A 23535-nucleotide genomic window follows, 5' to 3' on the forward strand; every position below is an offset into this window, starting at 1 on the left:
TTTGACACCTGTGCTTTAGAGCATTTGTGGAAAGATCTGAAAAATGCCGCGGGAAAACGATCAGCATGAAAACTTAAAAAACTTGATGTGGTCCGTAGGAAAAAAATGGGCAAATATTTCTGTTTCAAGGTGTGCAAAACATATAGTAACATACCCAAAAAGACTTGTGGCTGTGATTGCAGCAAAGGGATGTTGTACAAACTACAAAGTATTATCTCAAAGGAGAGACATATTTTCTACAATACCTACTTTTCAATTGTTTATTTGTTAGCACAATATTAAATGTCGAATACTTTTGGTTTCTTTTCACGAATGTGTTTCACATGTTTTTGATTCTTATAAATATTTTGAGTGTTTATAAGTTTGAAACCTGAAATACGGCAATATGTCGAAGTTCTTGAGGGGCCAATACTTTTGCACGTCACTGTATATCAATTTCTGACACTTCATTCTAGTATGCCGTCAAAATAGCTAAATTTATAAATGTATTCACTAAATCCTAAGCCCCAAATGTGTTTGGGGTACGTGAAAAAAGATGAAATAAATAAAATAAAGACATTAAGTGTGAAGTTCTGGAGCACTAAAGATTATCCAAGCAGACGTGGTTTTGCCTCCAAATGAAACACAGCCAATGAGACATGCAAGTGAGAACGCACACACATCTGTGATAGCCCCCTCGCGAGCCCCCTCTCTTTCCCTCCCTGTCTCTTCTCTCTCATGCAGACAGCCGCATTTGTCCCACCAATGTCAAGTTTTTTTTAAAACTGCCTCCCCGCAGATCTGTGTTGTGCACTTAAATGCTCGACAGCAGACTCACGTTTTGATGACTTAAGCGACGGTCTAACCATGGACCCGCGACGAAACCTGTGCGTAAAATTCCCCACAGTTTGCGTTTGGATACTGATAATTTTCTTCCTGGACTCGGCGTGGGCGCAGATCCGCTACTCCATCCCGGAGGAGCTGGAACACGGCGCATTCGTGGGGAACATAGCCGAAGACTTGGGTTTGGATCTTAATCAACTCTCTGCGCGGCGGTTCCGCATCGTCTCCAGTACCAGGAGACAGTACGTGGAGGTCAATTTGGAAAACGGAGTTTTGTTTGTTAACGAGAGGCTGGATCGTGAGGAGCTTTGCGAGCAAAGTTTGGCATGTTCCTTCCACTTGCAGGTGGTCATTGAAAACCCTCTGGAGCTGTACAGGGTAGAGGTGGAAATACTGGACGTGAATGACAACTCTCCAAGTTTTCCGTGGACGGATTTCAATTTGGATATTTCTGAATCCGCGGTGCCGGGCTCCCGTTTCCCGCTTGAGAGTGCGCAAGATTTTGACGTGGGTTCCAATTCACTGCGTGCATATTTGCTGAGTGTCAACAACCACTTCACTTTGGACATCCAGACGAGGAGCGACGGCAGCAAATTTGCCGAGCTCGTCCTTGAAAACCCGCTGGACCGGGAGCAGCAGAACACACACCAGATGGTTCTGACAGCGGTGGACGGGGGCTCTCCGGAGAGATCGGGTACCGCACAAATTGTCATCACAGTTTTAGACGCCAATGATAACGCGCCGGTGTTTGACCAATCATTCTATCGCGTGAGACTATTAGAAAACGCGCCCAAGGGCTTTGTTGTGATCAAACTCAATGCCTCCGATTCTGACGAGGGCACCAACGCTGATATTGGCTTCTCCTTCAGCGGCCACGCGCCTGTCAAAGTGCGCCAGCTTTTCTCCATAGATGCGCACACTGGGGAGATCAAAGTCAAAGGGCTGATTGATTATGAAAAAGCTCGGATGCACGAAATCTACATCCAGGCCAAGGACAAAGGTCCTTCTGCTGTGGCGGTCCACTGCAAGGTCTTGGTGAACGTCCTGGATCGGAACGACAACCTCCCGGAGGTCATCTTGACGTCCGTGTCTACGCCAGTGCACGAAGACGCACCCCCTGGCACTGTCATAGCTGTTATCAGCATCACTGACAAGGATTCTGGTGAAAATGGCAACGTGGACTGTGAGATCCCCAACCTGATCCCCTTCCAGCTGCACTCGTCCTTCAAAAACTACTACACTTTGGTGACGAGCGATGTTTTGGACAGGGAAACTGTAGCGGAGTACAATATCACACTAACTGCCAGGGATATGGGCTCGCCGCCTTTGTTCACAAGGAAAACCATTATGGTCCAGGTGTCCGACGTCAATGATAACGTGCCCGTCTTCAGACAACCCGCCTACAGTGTGTACCTGACTGAGAATAACGCACCGGGGGCCTCCGTCTGCTCAGTGACAGCGCAGGACCCGGACCAGGGCCAAAACGCATACATCTCCTATTCCATCCTGGAATCTGATATCCAAGACATGCCTGCATCCACATATGTGTCAATCAATTCTGACAATGGGAATATTTACGCTCTGCGGTCGTTCGACCATGAGCAGCTGAAGACATTCCAGATCACTGTGCAAGCCCGGGATGCGGGTTTCCCACCACTGCTGGGCAACGTCACAGTGACCGTTTTCATTCTGGACCAAAACGACAACCCGCCCGTGGTGGTGTGGCCCCTCCTGCAGAATGGGAGCCCCCCAGTGGAAGCCGTTCCGAGGAAGGCGGATGCCGGCTACCTGGTTGCCAAGATACGGGCGGCGGATGCTGACGCCGGTCAGAACTCGCGGCTTTTGTACCAGATCCTCCAAGCAACAGACAAGACTTTGTTCAGCGTGGCCTTGTACACGGGTGAAATCAGGACGATACGACAGTTGGTGGACGAAGACCCCAACAGGCACAGATTGGTTATCCTGGTGAAGGACAACGGGCAGATCCCGCTCTCGGCCACCGTTTCCATCATCCTGTCAGTGGTTGACAGCCTGCCGGAATCCCAACCCGACCCGGTTGACCTGTCGCCGAGCCCCCGTCACGGCACCGACTTCAGCCTCTACTTAATCGTGGCTCTCGGCACCATCTCCTTTGCGTTCCTCGTGGCTATTGTCTTCATTGTCACTGTCAGGAAGATGAAGGACAGAACGTCCAACTTCCCAGCGTGCTGTCGCCCGACATCGCCGACCGGCGCTGATGTCTTCAGAAAGTCCAACTTGAACGTCAGAATGTCTGCGGATTCGGTGGGTTGCGCAGAGGCAAGTGGCGGCAGTGCGATGCCACAAGCCTACTGCTACAAGATGTGCCTGACGCCGGAATCGTCCAAAAGCGACTTCATGTTCCTCAAGCCCTGCAGTCCAGTATCATCTGTTCAGCAAAATAACGTCAAAAACATCGACTACCTCACATCCGAATGGAATGCGCTGGATTGGAATGAGGTGGCCAACAATATAAGTTCGACACAGAAAGAGGTACAGACTGTAGTGCATAAAATTTCTGCAACAGACAAACAAAGCACAAAGGTATACAGATACCGATATAGACCCTGATAATTTGTGGTAACGATCTGATATTGACTTTCAGTAATGGTAAAATATTGACAAAAACACTATAGAAAATTAAAAATGGAAAAAAAATGTAGGCTATACCGTATTTTGTGGACTATAAGGTGCACCCATTATAAGGTGCACCATCAAAAATAATATTTGGTATATTTTTGCGTAAATAAGGCACAACCGACTATTAGGCACGTTAAAACTACTGTTTTGGTAAAAAGTAAATAAATCAGGGGATAAAGGAAAAGCATTTCATAGAAATAAAAACGATTCATTCATAAATGGTTACCCTATTAAGTAGCATTTTATTGTAATTATGCCCTCACAATTTTATTTACCATATTTCTGGCCTTAAACGGACACTGGAATATAAGGCGCAACCGCAAATTGCTGGCAATTCTTTGGTATTAAGTACATCTTATAGTGCGGAAAATATGATATAATGATAGCTAATAATTACAATGATACCAACAGCTGCCGGTTAAGGACGCCAATCAGATATTCACATTTAGAAAAGGGGACAAATAATGAGAATTTTGCATTATTGTGGATATAATAAAATATAGAGACAAAACTGATGTTGAACCCGGTGACTTTTAGTCAAGTAGGCCAATCATTCACATAAACAAAAGTAAAAATCTTCAAAACTAGATTTCAAAAAATTCAAAAACGACAGAACAAAAAATATTCCGTGCTACCAAAGGCAACCAAACTGCATGATTTTTCTTATTTTTTTGGCTGGTTTCGTTGCAGCAAGATAGATGACTTACAAAATGTCAACTTCCGATAGGTGAGGCCTACAATATGTGAAATAAATGCACATTTTTTGACCTCCAGGTATTTTGAAAATGCATGTTTATAGGAATATTCTTGTATTTTTCTTTATTTTATAAATCAATATTGTTCTTTTAAAGAATGACGTTTTTTCCATGAAATATTACACAATGTCCCTTTAAAAAGTCGATTAGGTCTTCAGATATAGTGTATATCATAAAATACAATTCACCTAATTACAATTTATAATATATAGATTTATTTTTTACTAACAAAAAAAAATTAAACAGTATTCTCTGACACCAGCTCATGTATTCCAGTTTGTTTTAAGTAAATCTGAATTTCAACTTTATTGAAAAGAAAATCTTTTAATTGTATCGATTCACGGTCACTTATAGTTCTCATGATCGTTTGCCTTGACATTTTAGTGCTTGTTTATGGATGTTTGCTAAAACGAAAGAGAATAGAATAGAATAGAATAGAATAGAATAGAATAGAATAGAATAGAATAGAATAGAATAGAATAGATTGTCATCATGACAGATCCACAATGAAATTAAAAAGTGCCATCCTTATGGTGCAAGATTATTTACAATAAGATAAAATACCACAGTGCAAAGCTATAAGTTAATTAAACAATATTCAATTAAAAATAAAAATATGTGGATGAGCACTTAAACAATGTGTAGTGCTGATACCATCACTACTTTTGATACTTTAAACTTTGCCCCCAAAGCAGGGATCTATAAATCCAAATAAAGTGGTGGCTAATACCAATAATGATAGTGAGTATGGATGAATCTCAGTATTAATACCGGTACCAATATCATTAAAGTAACATCCTGATATTTTCAATTGATTTTTTAGTCATTTTAAATACCCCACATAGTGTTTCTTCCAATATCTTCAAAATTCTCCTGTATCTCTTATCAATGTGTATCTTGCTTTTGGGTTTTTTAAGGGATAATGTGTCACAGTAATGAAAAGAAAGGGTTATTAAAGAAAAACAATATAGTTTCTTACAATAAGAAAAAATACCTGAACTATTATACAAGCAAACATTAAAAAACATTGTAGGTCGAGAAATATCGTTTATTTTACATAACATGAGCCTCACCTAAAGGGAGACCTGACCTGAAATCCGTTTGTCAGCACATAAATAATCTCAACATTAGCATACCTGTCAACCTGAGCCAATTTCTTCCTTTATTATTGGGGTGGCATTGACTCAGGATCGTCTTGGGATCAAGAGGTCGCAGGTTCGATTCCCGGCTCCTCCGCGTTATATGTCGAAGTGTCCTTGGGCAAGACACTGAATCCCTAATGCCCCCGATAGCAGGTAGTTGCCTTGCATGGTTGACGCTGCTATCAGTTAGTTAGTGTGTAAAGGGAAAAAGTGTGAAGGACATTGTAAAGCACTTTGGGAGGTCTTCATTGACTTGAAAGGTGCTATATAAATGCAGACTATATACATTTACATTAATGATTGCATTTCCTCTTATTAACCGATAATAATGATCACAACACAATGAAATGAAATGATCTGCATTTATATAGCGCTTTTCAAGTCAATGACTTCCCAAAGCGCTTTACAATGTGCTCCACATTTCCCAATAGCGGCCTTGCAGCCATGTAAGGCACTAACCTGCTTATTGGGGGTATTAGGGGTTCAGTGTCTTACCCAAGGACACTTCCACATATAACACGGACGGGCCGGGATTCGAACTGGGATCCCTTGATCCCAAGACGAGCGCTCTAACACCACACCTATTTATTCAACGCAAGATTGACTAAGTAGAATGAAAACAAGGATAATTTTTGTAAAGTAGTTTATTTCATTTACCAAATAAACAACACAAACAATTCTTTCATCATTTTTTTTGTTCCTTCCTCATTTGCAGTCACTTAAGTGTGCTTATTTTACGTAGCGGTACATGATTTCACAGACCTTATCTGTTCTACGAATGGTTTTGGTCTGAAACTGTCACAAATTAGTTTATATTGCAGTATCAGTTGTCATTTTCTGCCCATACTCTGTATGTATGTATGCTTGTTCGAGGCTGACATTGGCCAGTGTACTGCGACAATATGCATAATCTAGGATGCTACCAGTGACCGAGACGATCCGGAGCAAGATGAGATTGTTCTAACAACTGTACAAAAAAATTGTTATATGGTGTACCTAATTTGAAAAATTTCAGAGAAAAACAACATATTGAACTTCAGGATCTTTTACTTAAGGGTGTACTCACTTTTGCTACCAGGGGTTTGCCACTAATGGCTGTATTTTGAATTTTTTGAGGGGAAAAATAAATTGACACTGCTATATAAGCTTTACACGGACTACTTTCATCGTGTCAAAGCGATGTTTCTTCGTAGTCGTTCAATTAAACATTATCATGAAATCCCTGCAGAATTGTGAGGGGGTATACTCACTCTTGTGACACACTCTATTTATAGTAAACCACTTTAAGAAATTGATTTTAATCAAATTAAGTGATTCATTTTCTTTGGCTGCAGCTCAAGTATTCTGACAAAGACTGGACCTGGACTAAGAATCAGCGCAACTCTGCATACAAGAGGTAAATAGGTAACCCATTAAAAATGGCAATACCCAATGTTGGACATCCCATACAAATTACGTACCACTTTCTGTGATTTTTGGACTGTGTGCTTTAATGAAGGACTGTGGTTCTGGAATCGTGTACTATTTATGTTCAGTTGATTTTTTCAATTGGGAGATGGAATAAGAGCTTGCTCTGTCCACTCCCCGCATCGGCCCGGTATTGCAGTACCTCCGGGAACGGTGCATTCGCACTGATCGCTGCTTAGCCCTGTGGCTAGGACCTTGACTCAGCCTCTTGGCTGGGAGCAAGTGTCTCGGCCCCTTGGCTTTGTAGTGTAGTATGATTTGACCAATAACGGATAATGGATAATTGATAAAGAATATAGATCAATAAACCTCTACCCCCCCCACACTTCAGGTACAGTTCTGGAATCATGGACGCCGCTGTATCGCGATCGGAGTACGACGCCGAGGAGTATTTCTGCCCTGTGGCGCCACATTACTGGACCTTGGGGAATCGTAGGAATGGTGAGCTGCAAGTTGTGATTTGCTTGTTGATCCTGTGAGAGCTAAACTTCCATTTTACAGAGTGCAAGATTTCACTCCAAGATGGATCCAACCCTGATTTCGCTTGGAACCCGAAATACCCACAGCCTCAGTCCGAGGCACCCGACTACCAGCACAACGTTTTCATTCCCGGTACGGCGTCAGGCTTCAACACTCTTAAAGTGGCGTCTCGGGGCGACTTGGACGTCTACAACACATTTTCAACCTTCGGGAAGAAAAAGAAAATCATCTCCAAATATGAACACCCGTATGACAAAGATGATGGGCTTTTTAAATAAGTTCACATTCTATGACAGTGTTTCTCAACTGGTGGGTCAGGACCCAAATGCGGATCGCTGACCCATTTTTAGTGGGTCGCGGGCCTTTGCCTTGGCAAACTAATGCTAAGAAGAAAAAAACAAAGGGTTAATTACACTCCTCAACAGTCGATGGTGCTAATGCCCTGCTCAATCTGTTCTACATGTTGAGTCAGTGCGTTCAAGGGAGAACATCTCATTTTATTGGGAGTGTGTTGGTTTTATTTCCTTTTTCTGCCTCTTGTAATGGGTCCCAAGAGAGTTACTGATAAGGGGAAGGAAAAGTTGTATACAACTGCGATAGAAGAGGGAAACAATTGCGCAATATAAAAACTGTGTCTGCCATTGAATCGCCGCTGGAAGGTACAGCAAATCGTTTACATGTTTTTTATTTTAATCTTTTTTAGAAGTATATTCATATTTATTAACCTCATAATTAAATAATTATCAATGTTTGGTTCTACAATCTATTAATATTTTGAATTTATTTTAGAATGTGTCTATCAGTTTCAGGGGGTCTCTTAAATGTGATGTAGGCTTGTACGTGAGTATACACTGTACTTGCAGTCTTTTTGGTTTTGCTGGTCATTTTGTTTTTTGATTTTTATGAAAAGAAAAATATAGTCTATTATCTTTGCTTTAAATCGCTCAATCCTTTCATCGGATATATTTGAGAAGTGGCATTTCTTTTTTGATTCGGGTCCTGCTTGTCATTTGGGTAGAATGGTAGGTCCTGAAGTCAAACCAGTTAGACTTAGGTCGCCACACAGGTACCCTTCATTGGAGAGATTTCAGTGATGAGTCATTGTGATTTTCCGGGATATTTAAAAATGTGAAAGAACAATTGTAATAAAGAGATGTATTGTTGCTGATCATTTTCAATATTTCTGTGAATAACCTGGGTTTTTTAACCGGTGTGCTGCGGCACACTAGTGTGCCGTAAGAACTTGTCTAGTGACCTTGCCGAATTTTATCGCGACAAAAAACGCATGCCATTGTTCTGTATATTTGTTTTCTACCGATGATCAGTCAAGTAATCGTTCTATTCATCCTTATCACTAGGAGGCAACAGATTACTTTTTTTCTTTTTACATACTAAATGTAACGGTACCTCTTTATACAAACACCTCTAAACCGGAGAATTTTGGTATACAAGTTCTATTTGCAAAAAAATACTGCTTGCTATACGAAGAAAAATCCAGTCCCTAAAATCACAGCGCCTACCACTAGAAATCAATCAAGACTGTTCACGGTTTGTGACTACTTACCACCAGCATCAGCTCGTCCAGTCCATGCAAACTACTACAAAAACAATAAAAAAATTGTGTTGTAACATTTTTGTCTGTATCCGTTCATTTAAAGTTACAGTAACTTTATTTTAAGTGAACAGTACGTGCTCACGTATCATCATCACTCTCTCGAAATCATACCTGTCAACCTTCCGCCAATTGCTCCCCTTATTAATGATTGCAAATCTTCCTTGTTAGTTGACATTAAACCTCACAAACACCACTTGGCACCTATTTACTCACAGCAAGACGGACCGTGTAGAACCCTGCAACAATATTAGTAATCCACGATGAGGTTATCGTCTGCTACCAGTGACCAAGAGTATCTGGATAGAACCAAAATGGGCAAGAAGCGATCAATCTTTTTCCTAAAAATATACTCATGTAAAAATTCTTATGCAGCATACACAATTTGAAGTGATCAGAAAAACGTATAAAATATGGAGAAAACATAAACATCGACAGGTGAGCGATCTCCATGACCGCCCGCCCCCTTCCTTCGCACCACACCCACACATTCGTACAGCACTCATAATAAACTCACATTTTATTCCGTGAATACCTTATTTATCTTATTACTGTATTTTAATGGGCAGCATGGCAGTTGAGTGGTTAGTGTGTAAGCAGCACAGTTTTGAGGTCATGGGATCAAATCCAGCTACCAACGTTCCTGTGCGGAGTTTGCATGTTCTCCCTGGTTTGGTGGGGTTTCCTCCGGGCACTCCGGTTCCCTCCCACATCCCCAAAAAAAACATGCAACTTAGGTTAATTGGTCGGTCCAAATTGTCCCTAGGTGTGAATGAGTGAGTGAGTTGTCTGTCTCTGTGTGCCCTACGACTGGCTGGCAAGCAGTTCAGGGTTTTCTCTGCCCACTGCCCGAAGATAGCTGGGATAGGCTCCAGCACCCCCGCGACCCTACTGAAGATAAACGGTGAAGATAATGGATGAATGAATGAATGTATTTTTCATGTTTAATAACTTTTGAAGGCTTTTTTAGTGATCAAAACGATGTGTGTTATATCTATTTACAGACTTCTTGGATGGTTATAGGAGGACTGGAGCAGACCAATTAGTTTTGAATTATTTCATTTCTGGAACTTCAATTCAAGCTACGAGCACTATCATTGACAGAATTAAGTTTGTATGAAGAAGTAGCACTTTCAATGGTTATAAGGTAGTTAGGTTTGGTTTCCTTAACCACTAACGTTGTAGGGGCACCATTTCCTATGGTGTGTTTTGGGCAAGTACAGCCTAGTAGCGCCCATCCCTTTCCAGGCCATATGTTTCCACCTGATCTTGAACCGGGGACCTTTCGCAGGAGATATATTTAAAAATGTATTTTTTTAATAAGCTGTTTAAGGTTGTGTATTATTTAGTCCATACTTGTGGTAAAAAAAGTGTCAATTTATGAATAAAACAAAACAATATTGATTTAAATAATAAGCAAAATAGACATGAACTTTCATATAAACGTGCATTTAAGAAAATTTATATTCATAGGACGAGTAATTTGTATTTATTATACATAACATAAGCTTCGCCAGCTACCAGCCTTCCTGTGCGGAGTTTGCATGTTCTCCCCGTGCTTGCGTGGGTTTCCTCCGGGCTTTCAGGTTTCCTCCCACATTCCAAAGACATGCATTTCAGGTGGATTGGCCGGTCCAAATTGTCCCTAGGTGTGAATGAGCGAGTGATTTGTGCTTTCTCTGTGTGCCCTGTGACAGGCCGGCAACAAGTTTAGGTCGTTCCCTGGGCACTGCCTGGAGACAGCTGGGATGGGCTCCAGCACCCACCGCGAGCCTAATGAGGAAAGGCGGTGCAGATAATGGATAAATGAATAATGAATGAACATGTGCCTCACCTGAAAAAGCTGACATGATTGTTTGGCATCTTGCTTCTATTGGTACCCCCCAAAACCCTGTAAAGAGCTTGGTCACTTTGACTCTCTGTAGTTTGTTTTCTTCCTTGAGCTTTGATGCGCTTGTTTTCAGTTGCTTTTGCATGCGCGACACAAGGGTTCACAGTCACTCGGTTTATTGCCTTCAGCACGATGTTATTGAGCTGAAGGTACAGCAAGCGCAGAAGCCCAAAAAGTGCCAACACGCCCATGGCTTAACAAATGAATGCGGTACCAGAATTTTAAAAGTAATGCAACAAAAACACAGATTTTGTGAGAAATAAAATAAAAAAACTCAAAACAATCAAATTTCAACTCTGTTACACCTTGCACAATCTAGTGACATCTAAAAGTGAAATATTACAGTGTTCCTTTGGCTGAAAACAATAAAGATCCATTCAAAAATTCTGCAGATAGTTTTACTCATTCCAATTACTATATCCTTATTTTTGTAAAAAAAAAAGGATAAAAAAACTAGAAAAATGGTTCCACTGTCGGATACATTTTACGTATCTTTTTTAATTTTTCTTAAAGGCAAAATAAAAAATATATAGTTCAACTTGAAAAACAGGTTCATAATATAGTAAATTCAAAATAGCAGCACATTTATGAACACAATTGAATAATCTGTAATGGCCCGTGAGCTACAGTGACCTCAAATGATAAGAAACACGTTAGACAATAAATGTAGGCAACATAATAATTTAAGCTTCAAAAAAAAAAAAAAAATAGGAAAAATGTTCAAACATTTCCTCGGGATAATGTTCCTGGAGATTTACAAATAAGGAAAAAATGTTTGTTGGCTCAAAAAAAAAGGTACCGGTAATTCTTGGTACGTTGAGGTTTATGTTTCTCAGCTCCCAAAACTCTAGTGACCTCTGCTGTACAACGAACAGCATTACATTTTAGTTTCTGATAAAGAGAGTTCATTTTAAAAAGCCTGTAAAGGACAATAAACATTAATTAATCAATATACTTTTTATTGAAAGTTAATTTCCTGATAAGTATCCAAATTGTATTGGTAGACAAATAGAGTATATTTTATTTACATTCAATATTATAATATAATTTTGTCTTTCAAATATAATAAAAGCATATATGTAATGCATGCCTGTCAATCAAAATCAATGAATCGTATATTGTGTTTTGTGGCGGATAGGAGAGTGGTCTCAAAAACACGGCTCGCGGGATGAAAGTTTGTGATTTCCCATCCAAAAGGTAGGATGTGTCGTTTGAGGAGTCCTTAAAAAGTAGAAAGTATAATATTTGCTCTATTAAGTATGTGTTAACAACGTCCAACTGAGTTCAAAGAGGCTTTGTGCTTTATTTTCTATTGCACCCATCGGTTTTTATCCTACTTTTAGCAGAGATGTTCCAGTTTGGGTTTGAGTAATATATCAAATGTTTATAGTCTGTATTTTTAATTATTTTTGGTATTTTCTGTTTTTTGGGGGTCATTTCTGTCATTTTCGAGCATTTTTTGGGGGGTCATTTTCTGGCTGATTTTACTTTGCTAAGGTTGTTTTTTTGATCATTTTTCAGTTTTTTGGTGGTCGTTTTGGGGGTTTATTTTTCGGACATTTTTTTAGCAGCATGGAGTAGGCAAAAGAAACCATCCATGTTTTTGTTCACTGTACAATTCATGTTTAGAAAGTTAAAGACTTGTTAATATAGGAAAACTGAGTAAAAACATCTGTTTCCAGTCAGTTCATGGTTTCTTAAGTCGTTTATACTGTATCTCCTGTGTTATTTTTATTACATTTATTTATTTCTTATTGATTGTTTTCCTTAATCATTTCGATGTTTATTGTCTCATCTTATTTTGAGTTCAAATAAAAACACATTTAAGAACATTGGAACTTTTTTTGTGATAAACCCCAATGCGCCCGAGTCTCACCCAGACTCTGTTTCCAGCGTCCCCCGGGTAAATTGAGTTTGAGACCCCTGGGATAAGATCGCTGAAATGCTCACGATTCATGGATCCCTACACCGCCAGGGTTGTTGGGGCACCACTTACGGTGGTGTGTAAGCAAGTACAGACCAGGGTTGCCCATCCCTCTCAAGGCTGGTTTTATAGGTAGGGGTTTGCTCCCATATGAAACAGGTACTGCGTTCCACTGGTACCAGTAGCAGGAAAGGCCTTCTGAAATCTAGCGCCTTTGTCATCTGGTCGCCGTGGTTTTTCGGTGTAAAGCGTCATCCCACTCATCAAAAATGAGCCAGACCTCAATATTGACGAACAGAGGCTTGTGGCAATACTGCATTGTATATCCTACTTAAATTGCATCGCTATTGTGAATATCATCTTCATATCTTAAAACCATATCCCATTGATATGGCCATATAAAGTGACTTCCAGTTGTATAGATACTCATGCCACCTGAATTTCGAATGAAAATATATTTTTGACAAGGAAATTGTTTTGTTTTCTTTTTCTTAGACCTTTAGGATTATGCATTTGTTCATTACTCACAACCAGAGCGGCCCAAGACATAAGTGAGCTATGAGGCTTCTTAGGGCACCACAACCACTAGGGGGCCTCCAAGAGTGGTTAACTCTTTTGGTGCCAACATTGTCCCCATTGTCACTTTGTGTGTCCACTCAAAAATACTTCTACAGAAATACAACAAAATACTACACAATAAATACAAAACTAAATATCAAATATAGTGCTTGAAAACAGGGATTTCATATATTATTTTGCTTTCATTCTGAAAATAAAACAATTGTAAAGAATAACTACAAAAATACTACAGTAATACTACATTACAATCTACTACTACAGAATTATTTACTCCAAATATATTACTGTGGAAGTACTACAAACATTTGACGAAACACTACTAAAATCCTGCTTTGGAAATGCATCAATTATATTTTTACTGAAACTCTAGAAAATACCAATACATAATACTATAATATAAAAAACCAACTCGATAAATATTACTATAAAAATACTAGTACAAGAGGATTACAACAAAAATACAGCAAAATCTAGCCTAGAGCGATACTACAAAAATTCTCTTATGGAAATATAAAAAAAATACTACACAAATAAAACTACAGTAACACTGTACTACAAAAATGCTAAAGACATATTGCAGATATACAACATTCCTATATGGAAATGCTAAAAAAATACAACAGCGATAGTACAAAATAACTAAGAAAATAATACTAGAGTAATTCTACAAAAATATGATATTCATAAAACTACTCTAATAATCCATAATGGGGCGGCAGTAGCTCAGGAGGTAGAGCGCTCGTCTTGGGATCAAGGGATCCCAGTTCGAATCCCGGCTTGTCCGTGTTACATGTCGAAGTGTCTTTGGGTAAGACACTGAACCCCTAATACCCCCAATAAGCAGGATAGCGTCTTACATGGCTGCAATACAAGGCCTCTATTGGGAAATGTGAAGCACACTGTAAAGCACTTTGGGAAGTCAGTGACTTGAAAAGCGCTATATAAATGCAGATCATTTCAGATCATTTCATCATTACAAAAATACGACGAAAATACTACACATATACAACAAAAATCTACTTTTGAAATACAGCAAAAGTATTACAGAAGTACTTAAAACAGTTTAAGTGTACAGGTCAGGTGTATCGACATTTCGTTCTGTGTGCATGGTTACAAAGAATGACAATAAAAGTAAATTCTATTCTAAAAATTACTTTAGAAATACTAAAAAAATAGTTCAAAAATACAACTAAAGTTACACTACAAAAACACCTACAGAACTTTAATAGAAATCTGACTTCAGAAATACTAAAAAAAATAAAAACTACTTCAAAACTAAATTACAATTTAAGTGCTTAAAACAGGGACCTAATTCATTATTTGCGCTACTTGTGGTCGTTCCAAAACCAATTTGATGAAACAAATCTATTTAAAAAGAAGTAATATGTCACATGCGGCCCTGACTCCTAATAGTTGCCCACCCCTGGAGTAGAACATGGAATGAGTTGGAGCAGGTATAGAAATCATCAAGTAATAGGGGGCCCCGAATCTAATTTTGCATAGGGCCCCCACAAAGGCTCGGTCCTGCTCACAACAATGATGAACATTTGAGATATAAAAAGTCCCCAAAACATTAAACTACAAATTACTATGCTGAAAATGTCTTCAAATCGTGATGAAAAAAAGCTAGTATAAAAAAAACTGTTGAATTTATTCTCAACCCATTAAGACGAAGCTCACATGCACAGAGATTTGGCTTGGTTGAGCATGGTGCAGTAATTCTAAAATACGTCGCTAGGTGGGGTTACAAACAAACAAATAGAGACACACCAGTCTGGAAGAGGTCCTTGCGATTGTGCTGGATTGTTCATGCACCATTGGTTGCTATAGCAACCAATGTTTCAGATTAGGTCATTTCTTTGTTGCAATTCAATTGTAAGCAGGAGAAATATGTGGTAAAATCAGTAGTTGAAAACATGTTTTTTTTTTTTTTTTTTTTTTTTTTTACAATACCTTTTTCCAGGTATTTGATCTCACAGATAGACAAAAAATTATCGATTTTTAGAGATATTACAAATGCAAAACTGATAAATATCAAGGATCGGTACCCTCACGAAGGAATATGGCCATAACACTCATTATTTCTCCTAATTCTTTTGGCTGAGATGGCAGGGTATACACGTTACCCCCGCCCCTTCTCCCCACTTCATGTGAGCCTGACCAGCCGGGGCCAGCCTACCCAAAAGCTGCACACGCCCCTGCAGGAAACGGCATCGCTGCGCGTGCATGGACCGCTCGCTGCAGCTTCCACGCGCGGAGGCAAAGATTGACACCGGCTCTTCGCATCAAGGCAGCCTGAGCATACGGACAGATCGGTTAAATCGCTCCCCTTTCAAAGGCAGAGTAATGGCGCAAACACGGACACATCTGGCGATCGCTGCTTTGACATTCGTAGCATTGTGGGGCCCTGCGCTTTCAATCACTCGCTACTCTATTCCCGAGGAGATGGAAGAGGGCTCCTTTGTTGCAAACCTTGCCACGGATCTGGGTCTGGACGTTCAAAGCATGGTGGAAAGAGAAGCCAAGCTGGACGTCATCAACAGCAAAAATTACCTGGACATCAACAAAGAAACCGGTGAGCTTGTCATTCGCCAGAAGATGGACAGAGAAAGCATCTGTACGACTAAAACTTCCTCTTGCTTTCTGAAAATGGATGTCATCCTGGAAAACCCCATTCGTATTTTCAACATTGAGCTGGAGATCATGGATATCAATGACAACGCGCCGGTGTTCAGGCGGAAGACCATCTACTTGGACATTTCGGAGGCAACCCCTCCCGGGGAGAGGTTCTCCTTGACAAACGCTGTTGATGCCGACGTTGGCGCGAATTCCATCAAATCTTACTACCTCAGCGAAAGCGAATACTTCAACATTGACATCCAAACTGGTAGCGATGGCTCCAAATACGTAGACTTGGTTCTCAACGGCAATTTGGACCGGGAGACAGACGCAACGCATCATCTGATCCTCACGGCGGTGGACGGAGGGGTCCCCTCCCGATCAGGCACAGCTAGTATCATAATCAACGTCCTTGACATAAACGACAACGCCCCCACGTTCAGCCAGCCGGTCTTTGAAGTAAGCGTTTCAGAAAATTCGGGTGCGGGGACTGTCGTCATTACTCTGAACGCCACAGATTTGGACGAAGGCACCAATGCACGTTTGTTATATTCTTACACACTCTACACATCCGAGAAGACACAGGAGGTTTTCTCCCTCGACAGGCATTCAGGCGAGATCAAGGTGATGGGGGCGGTAGATTTTGAGGAGACCCCGAATTTTGAGATGTACATCCAAGCTCAGGACGAGGGTTCCACACCGCTCCTGGGACACTGTAAAGTTACAGTGTCTGTCTTAGATCTGAACGACAACTACCCGGAGCTAACCATTAAGTCCCTAAAGAGTGCTGTGGCTGAGAACACCGCTGTGGGGACCTTGATTGCAGTCGTCAGCGTAGGCGACCGGGACTCAGGGGTTAATGGAGAATTGGAGCTCACCTTAAGCCAGCAAGAAATACTCCCCTTTGTCCTCAATCAGTCTTCGGAGGGTTACTTCCAGCTCTTGGTTTCTGAGCCGCTGGACAGAGAGATGACAAGCAAATATGAGATCACGCTAAAGGTGACAGACAAAGGGACGCCGCCACTGACGGAAACCGAGACCTTCACTTTGGAGATCCATGACATCAATGACAACGCGCCCACATTTCCTCAGAACTTTTACACAATCCACGTCATGGAGAACAACCTTCCCGGAGCGTTGCTGACCTCCCTCAGCGCTTTGGACCCGGATCTGAACGAGAACCAGTACTTGGTCTACTTCATTATGGAGAAGGAGATCGCAAATACGTCTGTGTCCATGCTGTTCTCGATTAACCCAGAAAATGGAGACCTCTACGCCTTGAAGACTTTCGATTTCGAACGTGAAAGAGAGTATCTTTTTCACATTGAGGCGAGGGACTCCGGCGTCCCGCCGTTGAGCAGCAACGTCACTGTTCACATCATCATCCTGGACCAGAACGACAACACCCCGGTCATCGTATCCCCATGGCGGGCACAAGGCTCCATTGTTGAGCAAGTGATCCCTCGATCGACCGATAAGGGCCACCTGGTGGCCAAAGTGATCGCCATTGATGCCGACTCAGAGCAAAACGGCCGAGTCACGTACCAGCTCTTGCAAATTGCCGACGCCAGCCTTTTTAGTCTTGATCAGTACAATGGTGAGATCCGTACTACCAGGATGTTCAGCTACAGGGATCCGAAACACCAGCGCCTGGTCATCATCGCCAAAGACAACGGCAACCCTGCGCTCTCCACTACCGTCACTATCAGGATCTCAACTGTCGAGCACTCCACCGCATATTCCGAGACCACAGAGTTGCCATTGGAATACGACGTCTTCACGGACTTGAACTTGTACCTGGTTATCGGTTTGGGGGCTGTTTCTTTCATGCTGCTCATTACCATATTGGTCATTATCGTGCTCAAGTGTCAAAAACCAAAGCCAAAGCCTCTCAAAATCCCGCCGGCAAATCGGAACAGCGTGATTAGCAGGAACAGCATGATCAGCCAGCGGAGCTCCACCATTGCTGACTCCACCTTGATCTCCAGCGATGCCTACTGGTACAGCCTGTTTCTCGCCGAGACCAGGAAAGGCAAAGTGGTAGTGAGGCAGCCCATAATTCCCAAAGGCGCAGGTTACTTTGTGTCCAGTATACCCAGGAGCATAGGGCCAAGTGAAACCACAGAGTCCAGAGCATCCACCCTGGAGGTACGTGAACCAAATTTCAGAGCGAGATTCTGCACTTGTAGTTTTGAAGCAAAAAGGAGAAAATATTCTATTCAAGGCTCACGATTCTAGTTCCAAATTATCGACATAATTTGTGCTCAAAGAAACAAATGACTTCGTTCATGATTAGAAATGTCAAATACCACTAGATTTATGGGTGCACGAATAAAAAAATAATGGAAACCATTCGGTCTATGCAACACATTAAACAATAATTCCAACACGAGTTGTAAACAGCATCCTTCAACATCAATTGATTTGTGACCACAAAAGATCAATTTCCCAAAACAACTGAGAAATTATTATTCCTAATGTAGATGAATATTGAATGCAGAGCTCACATAAAAAAACAAAGAAAGACAAATGAACCCAGCAGGATTCTCACTTTTAACCAAATTCCCAGTTGTAGCCCAAAAAATGGGACTGATGTCGATTAGCTTTTAATCATTCGAGTGCCGAAAGCCAACAAGCAATCACATTGAATAATTAGGTCAAACAAATATGCCACTCCCCCTCCCCATCCCGCACGTGCACAACGTTCCACTGTTCGATGTCTAATGGAGTATGTAGGTCATATATCCCAGATGTATGTAGCACTGGTGGGTGGCGGAAACGCGGGAATACTTCAAAGACTGCAAACTTGCACTTGCTTCCAGGACACCAAACAAGGGGGGTGGGGGTGGGGGGGGGCGGTCAGACAGCCGGTTTTGCGGTCCACACCAAGTTTGGAGGAAGGTCTAGGGTTCACCAGCACACAGAGTTCATCGCGAAACCACAGTAACAAGCTACATTTCAAATAAACTCTTTCGCAAAAGACAAACGACACAATTACGATAAGGAAGAATTTTAGGTCAGGGGTTGGAAACCTATGGCTTGCAAGCCATGTATGTGTTCAGCTGAAATCCAGCTCATGCAAATCATATCTGTGTTGCTCCAAATTAGATATATGCGAAGCCAAAGGAACATTTCAATAATAAAAGGACCGGTCCATTAGTACTATTTTTCAATGAGTGTTTTTATAGTAATATTTCTGTACAATTGTATCACTGTGGTAATGTTTTTGTAGTATCTTTGTAGTATTTCTTTTTTAATAAATAATACATGAAATCCTTGATATTTAATTTTTTAGTTATTTTGTAGTCTTTATGTAGTAGACACACACAGGGACAACGGGGCAGAGTTGGAACAAAAATTACATTTCTTTATTATTAGTACTGTCAAGACCAGAACGAAAATAGGACCCACTTGTGTTAAGTTTACCACAAGTTTTATTGAAGAAACAAGGAAGGGCTGCGGCCACGATCCGATGTACGCTGGACGCGGGACGCTGGTCGCTCTCATACTCGGCTTGTGATCTGAACACGGAAGTGGATCATTCGTAGCGAGCGATGGCGGTGTCAGGGACGGGAAAACTGGTCGGTAGCCGGGACTGGAGAGCAAAAACGTGGTTGGGGTCGGAAACGAGTCGTAAGCCAGAACAGGAGAGTGGTCGGGATTAAAAACAGGTCATAAATCAGGACAGGAGAGCAGACGTGGACGAGATCGAAATGGATCATAGCTGGAGAAAAACAGGAGTAAAAACGAGACAGCCGGGATTCAAGGGTCGAAAAAAGGCTTTCCTTGAAAAACAGAGGTTTACAGACGGACCGACAACAGGGGATTGACAGGACAGGGTTTAAATAGTGGGGAAGCCAATTCGTCAACAAGCTGCAGCTGGCGCCACACTGGCGGGGCCAATTGGGCGCCATGGCAACCGTGACAAGTACTTTATGCACTTACCTATATTATCAGTATACGTTGAAAATTGTTGTTCGTTGCACGTGGCCCGCGGGGTGTAGTTTACCCACCCGTGTTCTAGAATAGGAATGAGTAGAAATAAAAAACATATTTAGAGGGTTTGTGTCAAATTGTCCTTGCATCACTGTGTTTGATTTTCATTTGTCTTCTTCTTTTTTCAAGTTCTCCAAATGAAAAGAAGCTTATCTACTCATGGAGGTATGTTACCTGCCCAAACAGTATAAATATTGACCTTACACTTGTTTTAACATTGATTTTGTGGAGTTTACAGCTCTATACCATTTCCCCGGACATAGCGCTGGCAGTGTTTACCCACACGGTCCGAGCGCCGTGCCAGTTTAAACGCCGCATTCAAATTGGCCGGGAAACCAAAACTCCGATCTTGCCGAGAAAAGAGATTAGAACAAAATTGGCTGTTGGTCAGGTCGTGTTGTGCACATCTGGTCGTCCTCAATCCCGGCCAAGCCAACATAATTGCCAAAATTCACATCATCACGCCATCCTTTTTGAGGATTTTTCATATATTGGTTTTATCTTATCTTTTTCAATTGAACTTTAAAATACAGTGTATTGTGTAGAGAACCTGAAAAAGGCTTGCGAAACACAAACCACGGAGACTCAAAGTGACCATACTACTTCTTATTTTTTTGCCCAGCCTTCTGTGAACAAAAAAAGTGAAAACAGTGCTTGAAATCCTTGAATTTCAATGTTGTGCTTTAAATTTGGGCAAAGTGCTTGTAAATGCTTGAAATCTTTGCCATGTTTCTCAACAAGTCTGCTTTAAAATGACGCCGATACTGCTCTACGGTGGCTTCGCTTTGCTATTGCATTTCTTTTTCTCTCTTGATTGACAGCAGCTGGCATTAGTTTGTATGGCTTTGTCCAATAAAGCATCATGACTCCCTACTGGTAACCCCCAACAGGAAAGGTGAATGCGCCACCTAAACCAGGCACTATGAAATGTGTACTAGTGCAAGGATTACATATCGATTATACATATTTACTATGGGCCATTTAAAAAATTAACTATTATAATTGTCTTGAAATTATTTAAACATATTTTGTTCAGATCTACAAATATATTTGCAATTTACTCAAGATGTAAAAATTGTATGTCTTGATAAAAGCACACGCAATATTAAAAATCGCATTTGAATCGCAGATATATTACTGGCCTTGCAAATTAACAATTCGCACCATTGCTTGAAAATAAAAGTGCTTGAATTTGTCCATGACGAAGGAGTATGAACCCTTAGAAAATAAATTAAAAAAAGAAAAAAAACAAGGAGAAGAAAACAGAAAGGAAAGATAAAGAAACAAAAAAAAACCAAGAAGAAATAAGGGAATAAAAAAGACCCGACAATGACAAAGGGGCTTCGTCATCTTTTTTAGAAAGGAAAAAAACGTCTGGACTTATCCATAGCTTTGTCTCTTTCACACACTGCTTCACTACCTACTCACCATATGGGGCAGCCTACACAGTTCAATCGCTGGATACAGGAAGCAACGCTAGGAAGTGGGAAATTTTTGATAAATGGACAAAGATCTGATCAAAGCCACTTCTACCTTCTAATGGTGATTTATCATGCTGAAATCATTCCCAGAGGCACGATACTTACTGTTGAGCTGCGCAAAACTCTTTGAAATGATTCTTAAAAAAATAAAACAAAAATAAGGTATTTTTACATTTTGGCACTCAGGGACAATGCTTCTGAAAACTTATTCTTACGTTATGGCACTAAATGAGTTTATTGATGAAGTTTTTTTACAACTAGGGAGGGCTAAATAACCGAAACTGCCGAAATTTTTTCAGTCACGTCCAATCGGGATCGCATGAGTGAAGACTTCTGTAATTTTTGGCGCACTCGTGGCAGGACTATTTCTTTTTTTTTGTGTGTGTCCAAACTAATTCTGTGTTCTGTCCGTCAACAGAAAACCAGAAGAGAGCCGGCGTGATCTAATCATCTCTTCGCGGCCGTCATTGACTCAAACACGCACAGATACAAACATTTTCCTTCAGACTCCCCGAGCCAAATCTTCTATCCTCCAAATCCCCCAAACGTTGTCATTAGCTCGCTAGGCTAAAAATCCAGGACACATCGTCATCATGTCGGATTTCCTATTTTCGGTATGAATATGCATGATTCAAAAACACGGCTCCTTGGTGAAATATTCCCAAAAACAAAATTTTCAAGTACCGTAATTAAACATGCCTAGTCAGGGCTGGACTGCGCGTCTGCAATGCCACGGCTAATGTTGCACAAATGGACCCAAGGTGGTGCTAAAGCATTTGCTACTTTACCCGAAAGAGAAAAAGAGTGACGTCAGGCAGCTAAGGGAAAGCAGTCATATGCTCTCTTGGATGAAAACAAAGCCAAATGATTACCCTAAATTCCGGACTCCAGAGCGCACCTGATAAATAACCACAGACGCAAATTTAAGGAAGAATTTCAACTTTGTTATTGTACAAGCCGCACCACATTTTAAACTGCAGGCTTAAACTGCGATAAAACTGTTTCTTACATTAAAAAAAATCAGCGGGGTAATGTAAAGAAAAGTAACACATCATGCCTTGTTGAGACACTCATTTGCAGACTGTTTCTACACCGGTCAATCTTAATCAACTAGCACAAAAGTCAATATCAATTCACTTAACATATATGCAGGAGTGCCAAAAAAGCTAATTCAGATTGATCTCAAGCTCTCCCATCCCTTCCGCACATGACTAAGTAATAAATAAGAGATGGAAAATAATTAGACATAAATAAATGTTTGGAATCTTCTAACAAGGGTTGTCGGGTGATTGAATATTATAGTGTTGCAGCACTATTATCGGGTATAATTTTCTTATCTGTCCAAAAACGGTGATGTTATCAAAGTCTAATACCAGTCTGATAATGGTCAGCCTAATTAGTATCGTGTATCCCACCTTAGTTTTAATACATGGCCGCTTTCTTGTGTCCCATTTTATCTGGAGGGACGAAAGCATGATCAACTTGGGTGCCGAGATGCTTAACTTGTTTGGGCGTTTGGGCATTTGGGTTGGCCATGGTCAGATTTTTTGTGTTTTTTGCTACTTTTTCTTTTCTTTGTTTTTGTGTATGTTTGTCTTGCTGTCGGTCACCCATCTCGAGGGATCTTAACAAGAGAGATAGATAGATAGATAGATAGATAGATAGATAGATAGATAGATAGATAGATAGATAGATAGATAGATAGATAGATAGATAGATAGATAGATAGATAGATAGATAGATAGATAGATAGATAGATAGATAGATAGATAGATAGATAGATAGATGGATGGATGGATGGATGGATGGATGGATGGATGGATGGATGGATGGATGGATAGATAGATAGATAGATAGATAGATAGATAGATAGATAGATAGATAGATAGATAGATAGATAGATAGATAGATAGATAGATAGATAGATAGATAGATAGATAGATAGATAGATAGATAGATAGATAGATAGCAATACTTTGTCACCATCAAGTTGCGCAAGGGATGGGGGAGCTTAAGATCAGTCATATTGTTGTGATTGTACAGCCTATTGAATTTTAGTCAGTACAGTACATTTAATTTTGTTTTGAAAATGTTCTTGTTGCATCACTG

General features: G+C 40.8%; 2 protein-coding genes and 1 pseudogene across 2 annotated transcripts; all 3 read left to right on the forward strand.

The window, feature by feature from the left end:
* Nucleotides 1-713: 713 nt before the first annotated feature.
* LOC148349475 (protocadherin-10-like) lies at nucleotides 714-8840 on the forward strand. Its single transcript, XM_088321603.1, has 4 exons — nucleotides 714-3333; nucleotides 6712-6773; nucleotides 7176-7285; nucleotides 7346-8840. Exons 1-4 carry the CDS (start codon nucleotides 847-849, stop codon nucleotides 7600-7602), a joined length of 2916 nt encoding a protein of 971 aa, XP_088177729.1. The 5' UTR covers nucleotides 714-846; the 3' UTR covers nucleotides 7603-8840.
* LOC148349476 (U2 spliceosomal RNA) lies at nucleotides 6836-7008 on the forward strand (annotated as a pseudogene).
* Nucleotides 8841-15545: 6705 nt separating the features above from the next.
* Nucleotides 15546-23122, forward strand: LOC148349477 (protocadherin alpha-C2-like). The gene is made up of 3 exons (XM_088321316.1): nucleotides 15546-18097; nucleotides 20075-20110; nucleotides 21845-23122. The coding sequence occupies exons 1-2, from the start codon at nucleotides 15557-15559 to the stop codon at nucleotides 20084-20086; spliced, it is 2553 nt and encodes an 850-aa protein (XP_088177442.1). The 5' UTR covers nucleotides 15546-15556; the 3' UTR covers nucleotides 20087-20110; nucleotides 21845-23122.
* The last annotated feature ends 413 nt before the right edge of the window (nucleotides 23123-23535 follow it).

Source organism: Urocampus carinirostris, chromosome 17 (genome assembly GCF_059441175.1).
Source record: "Urocampus carinirostris isolate Australia breed hairy pipefish chromosome 17, RoL_Ucar_1.0, whole genome shotgun sequence".
NCBI classification, from domain to species: domain Eukaryota; kingdom Metazoa; phylum Chordata; class Actinopteri; order Syngnathiformes; family Syngnathidae; genus Urocampus; species Urocampus carinirostris.

Bases quoted from the DNA above. Each gene is read 5' to 3' on its own strand.
- LOC148349475 (XM_088321603.1), top strand. From the start codon at position 847: ATGGACCCGCGACGAAACCTGTGCGTAAAATTCCCCACAGTTTGCGTT. The intron at 3,334-6,711 runs GTACAGACTGTA...CTTTGGCTGCAG, and splicing joins TAAGTTCGACACAGAAAGAG to CTCAAGTATTCTGACAAAGA. The intron at 6,774-7,175 runs GTAAATAGGTAA...CCCACACTTCAG, and splicing joins CGCAACTCTGCATACAAGAG to GTACAGTTCTGGAATCATGG.
- LOC148349477 (XM_088321316.1), top strand. From the start codon at position 15,557: ATGGACCGCTCGCTGCAGCTTCCACGCGCGGAGGCAAAGATTGACACC.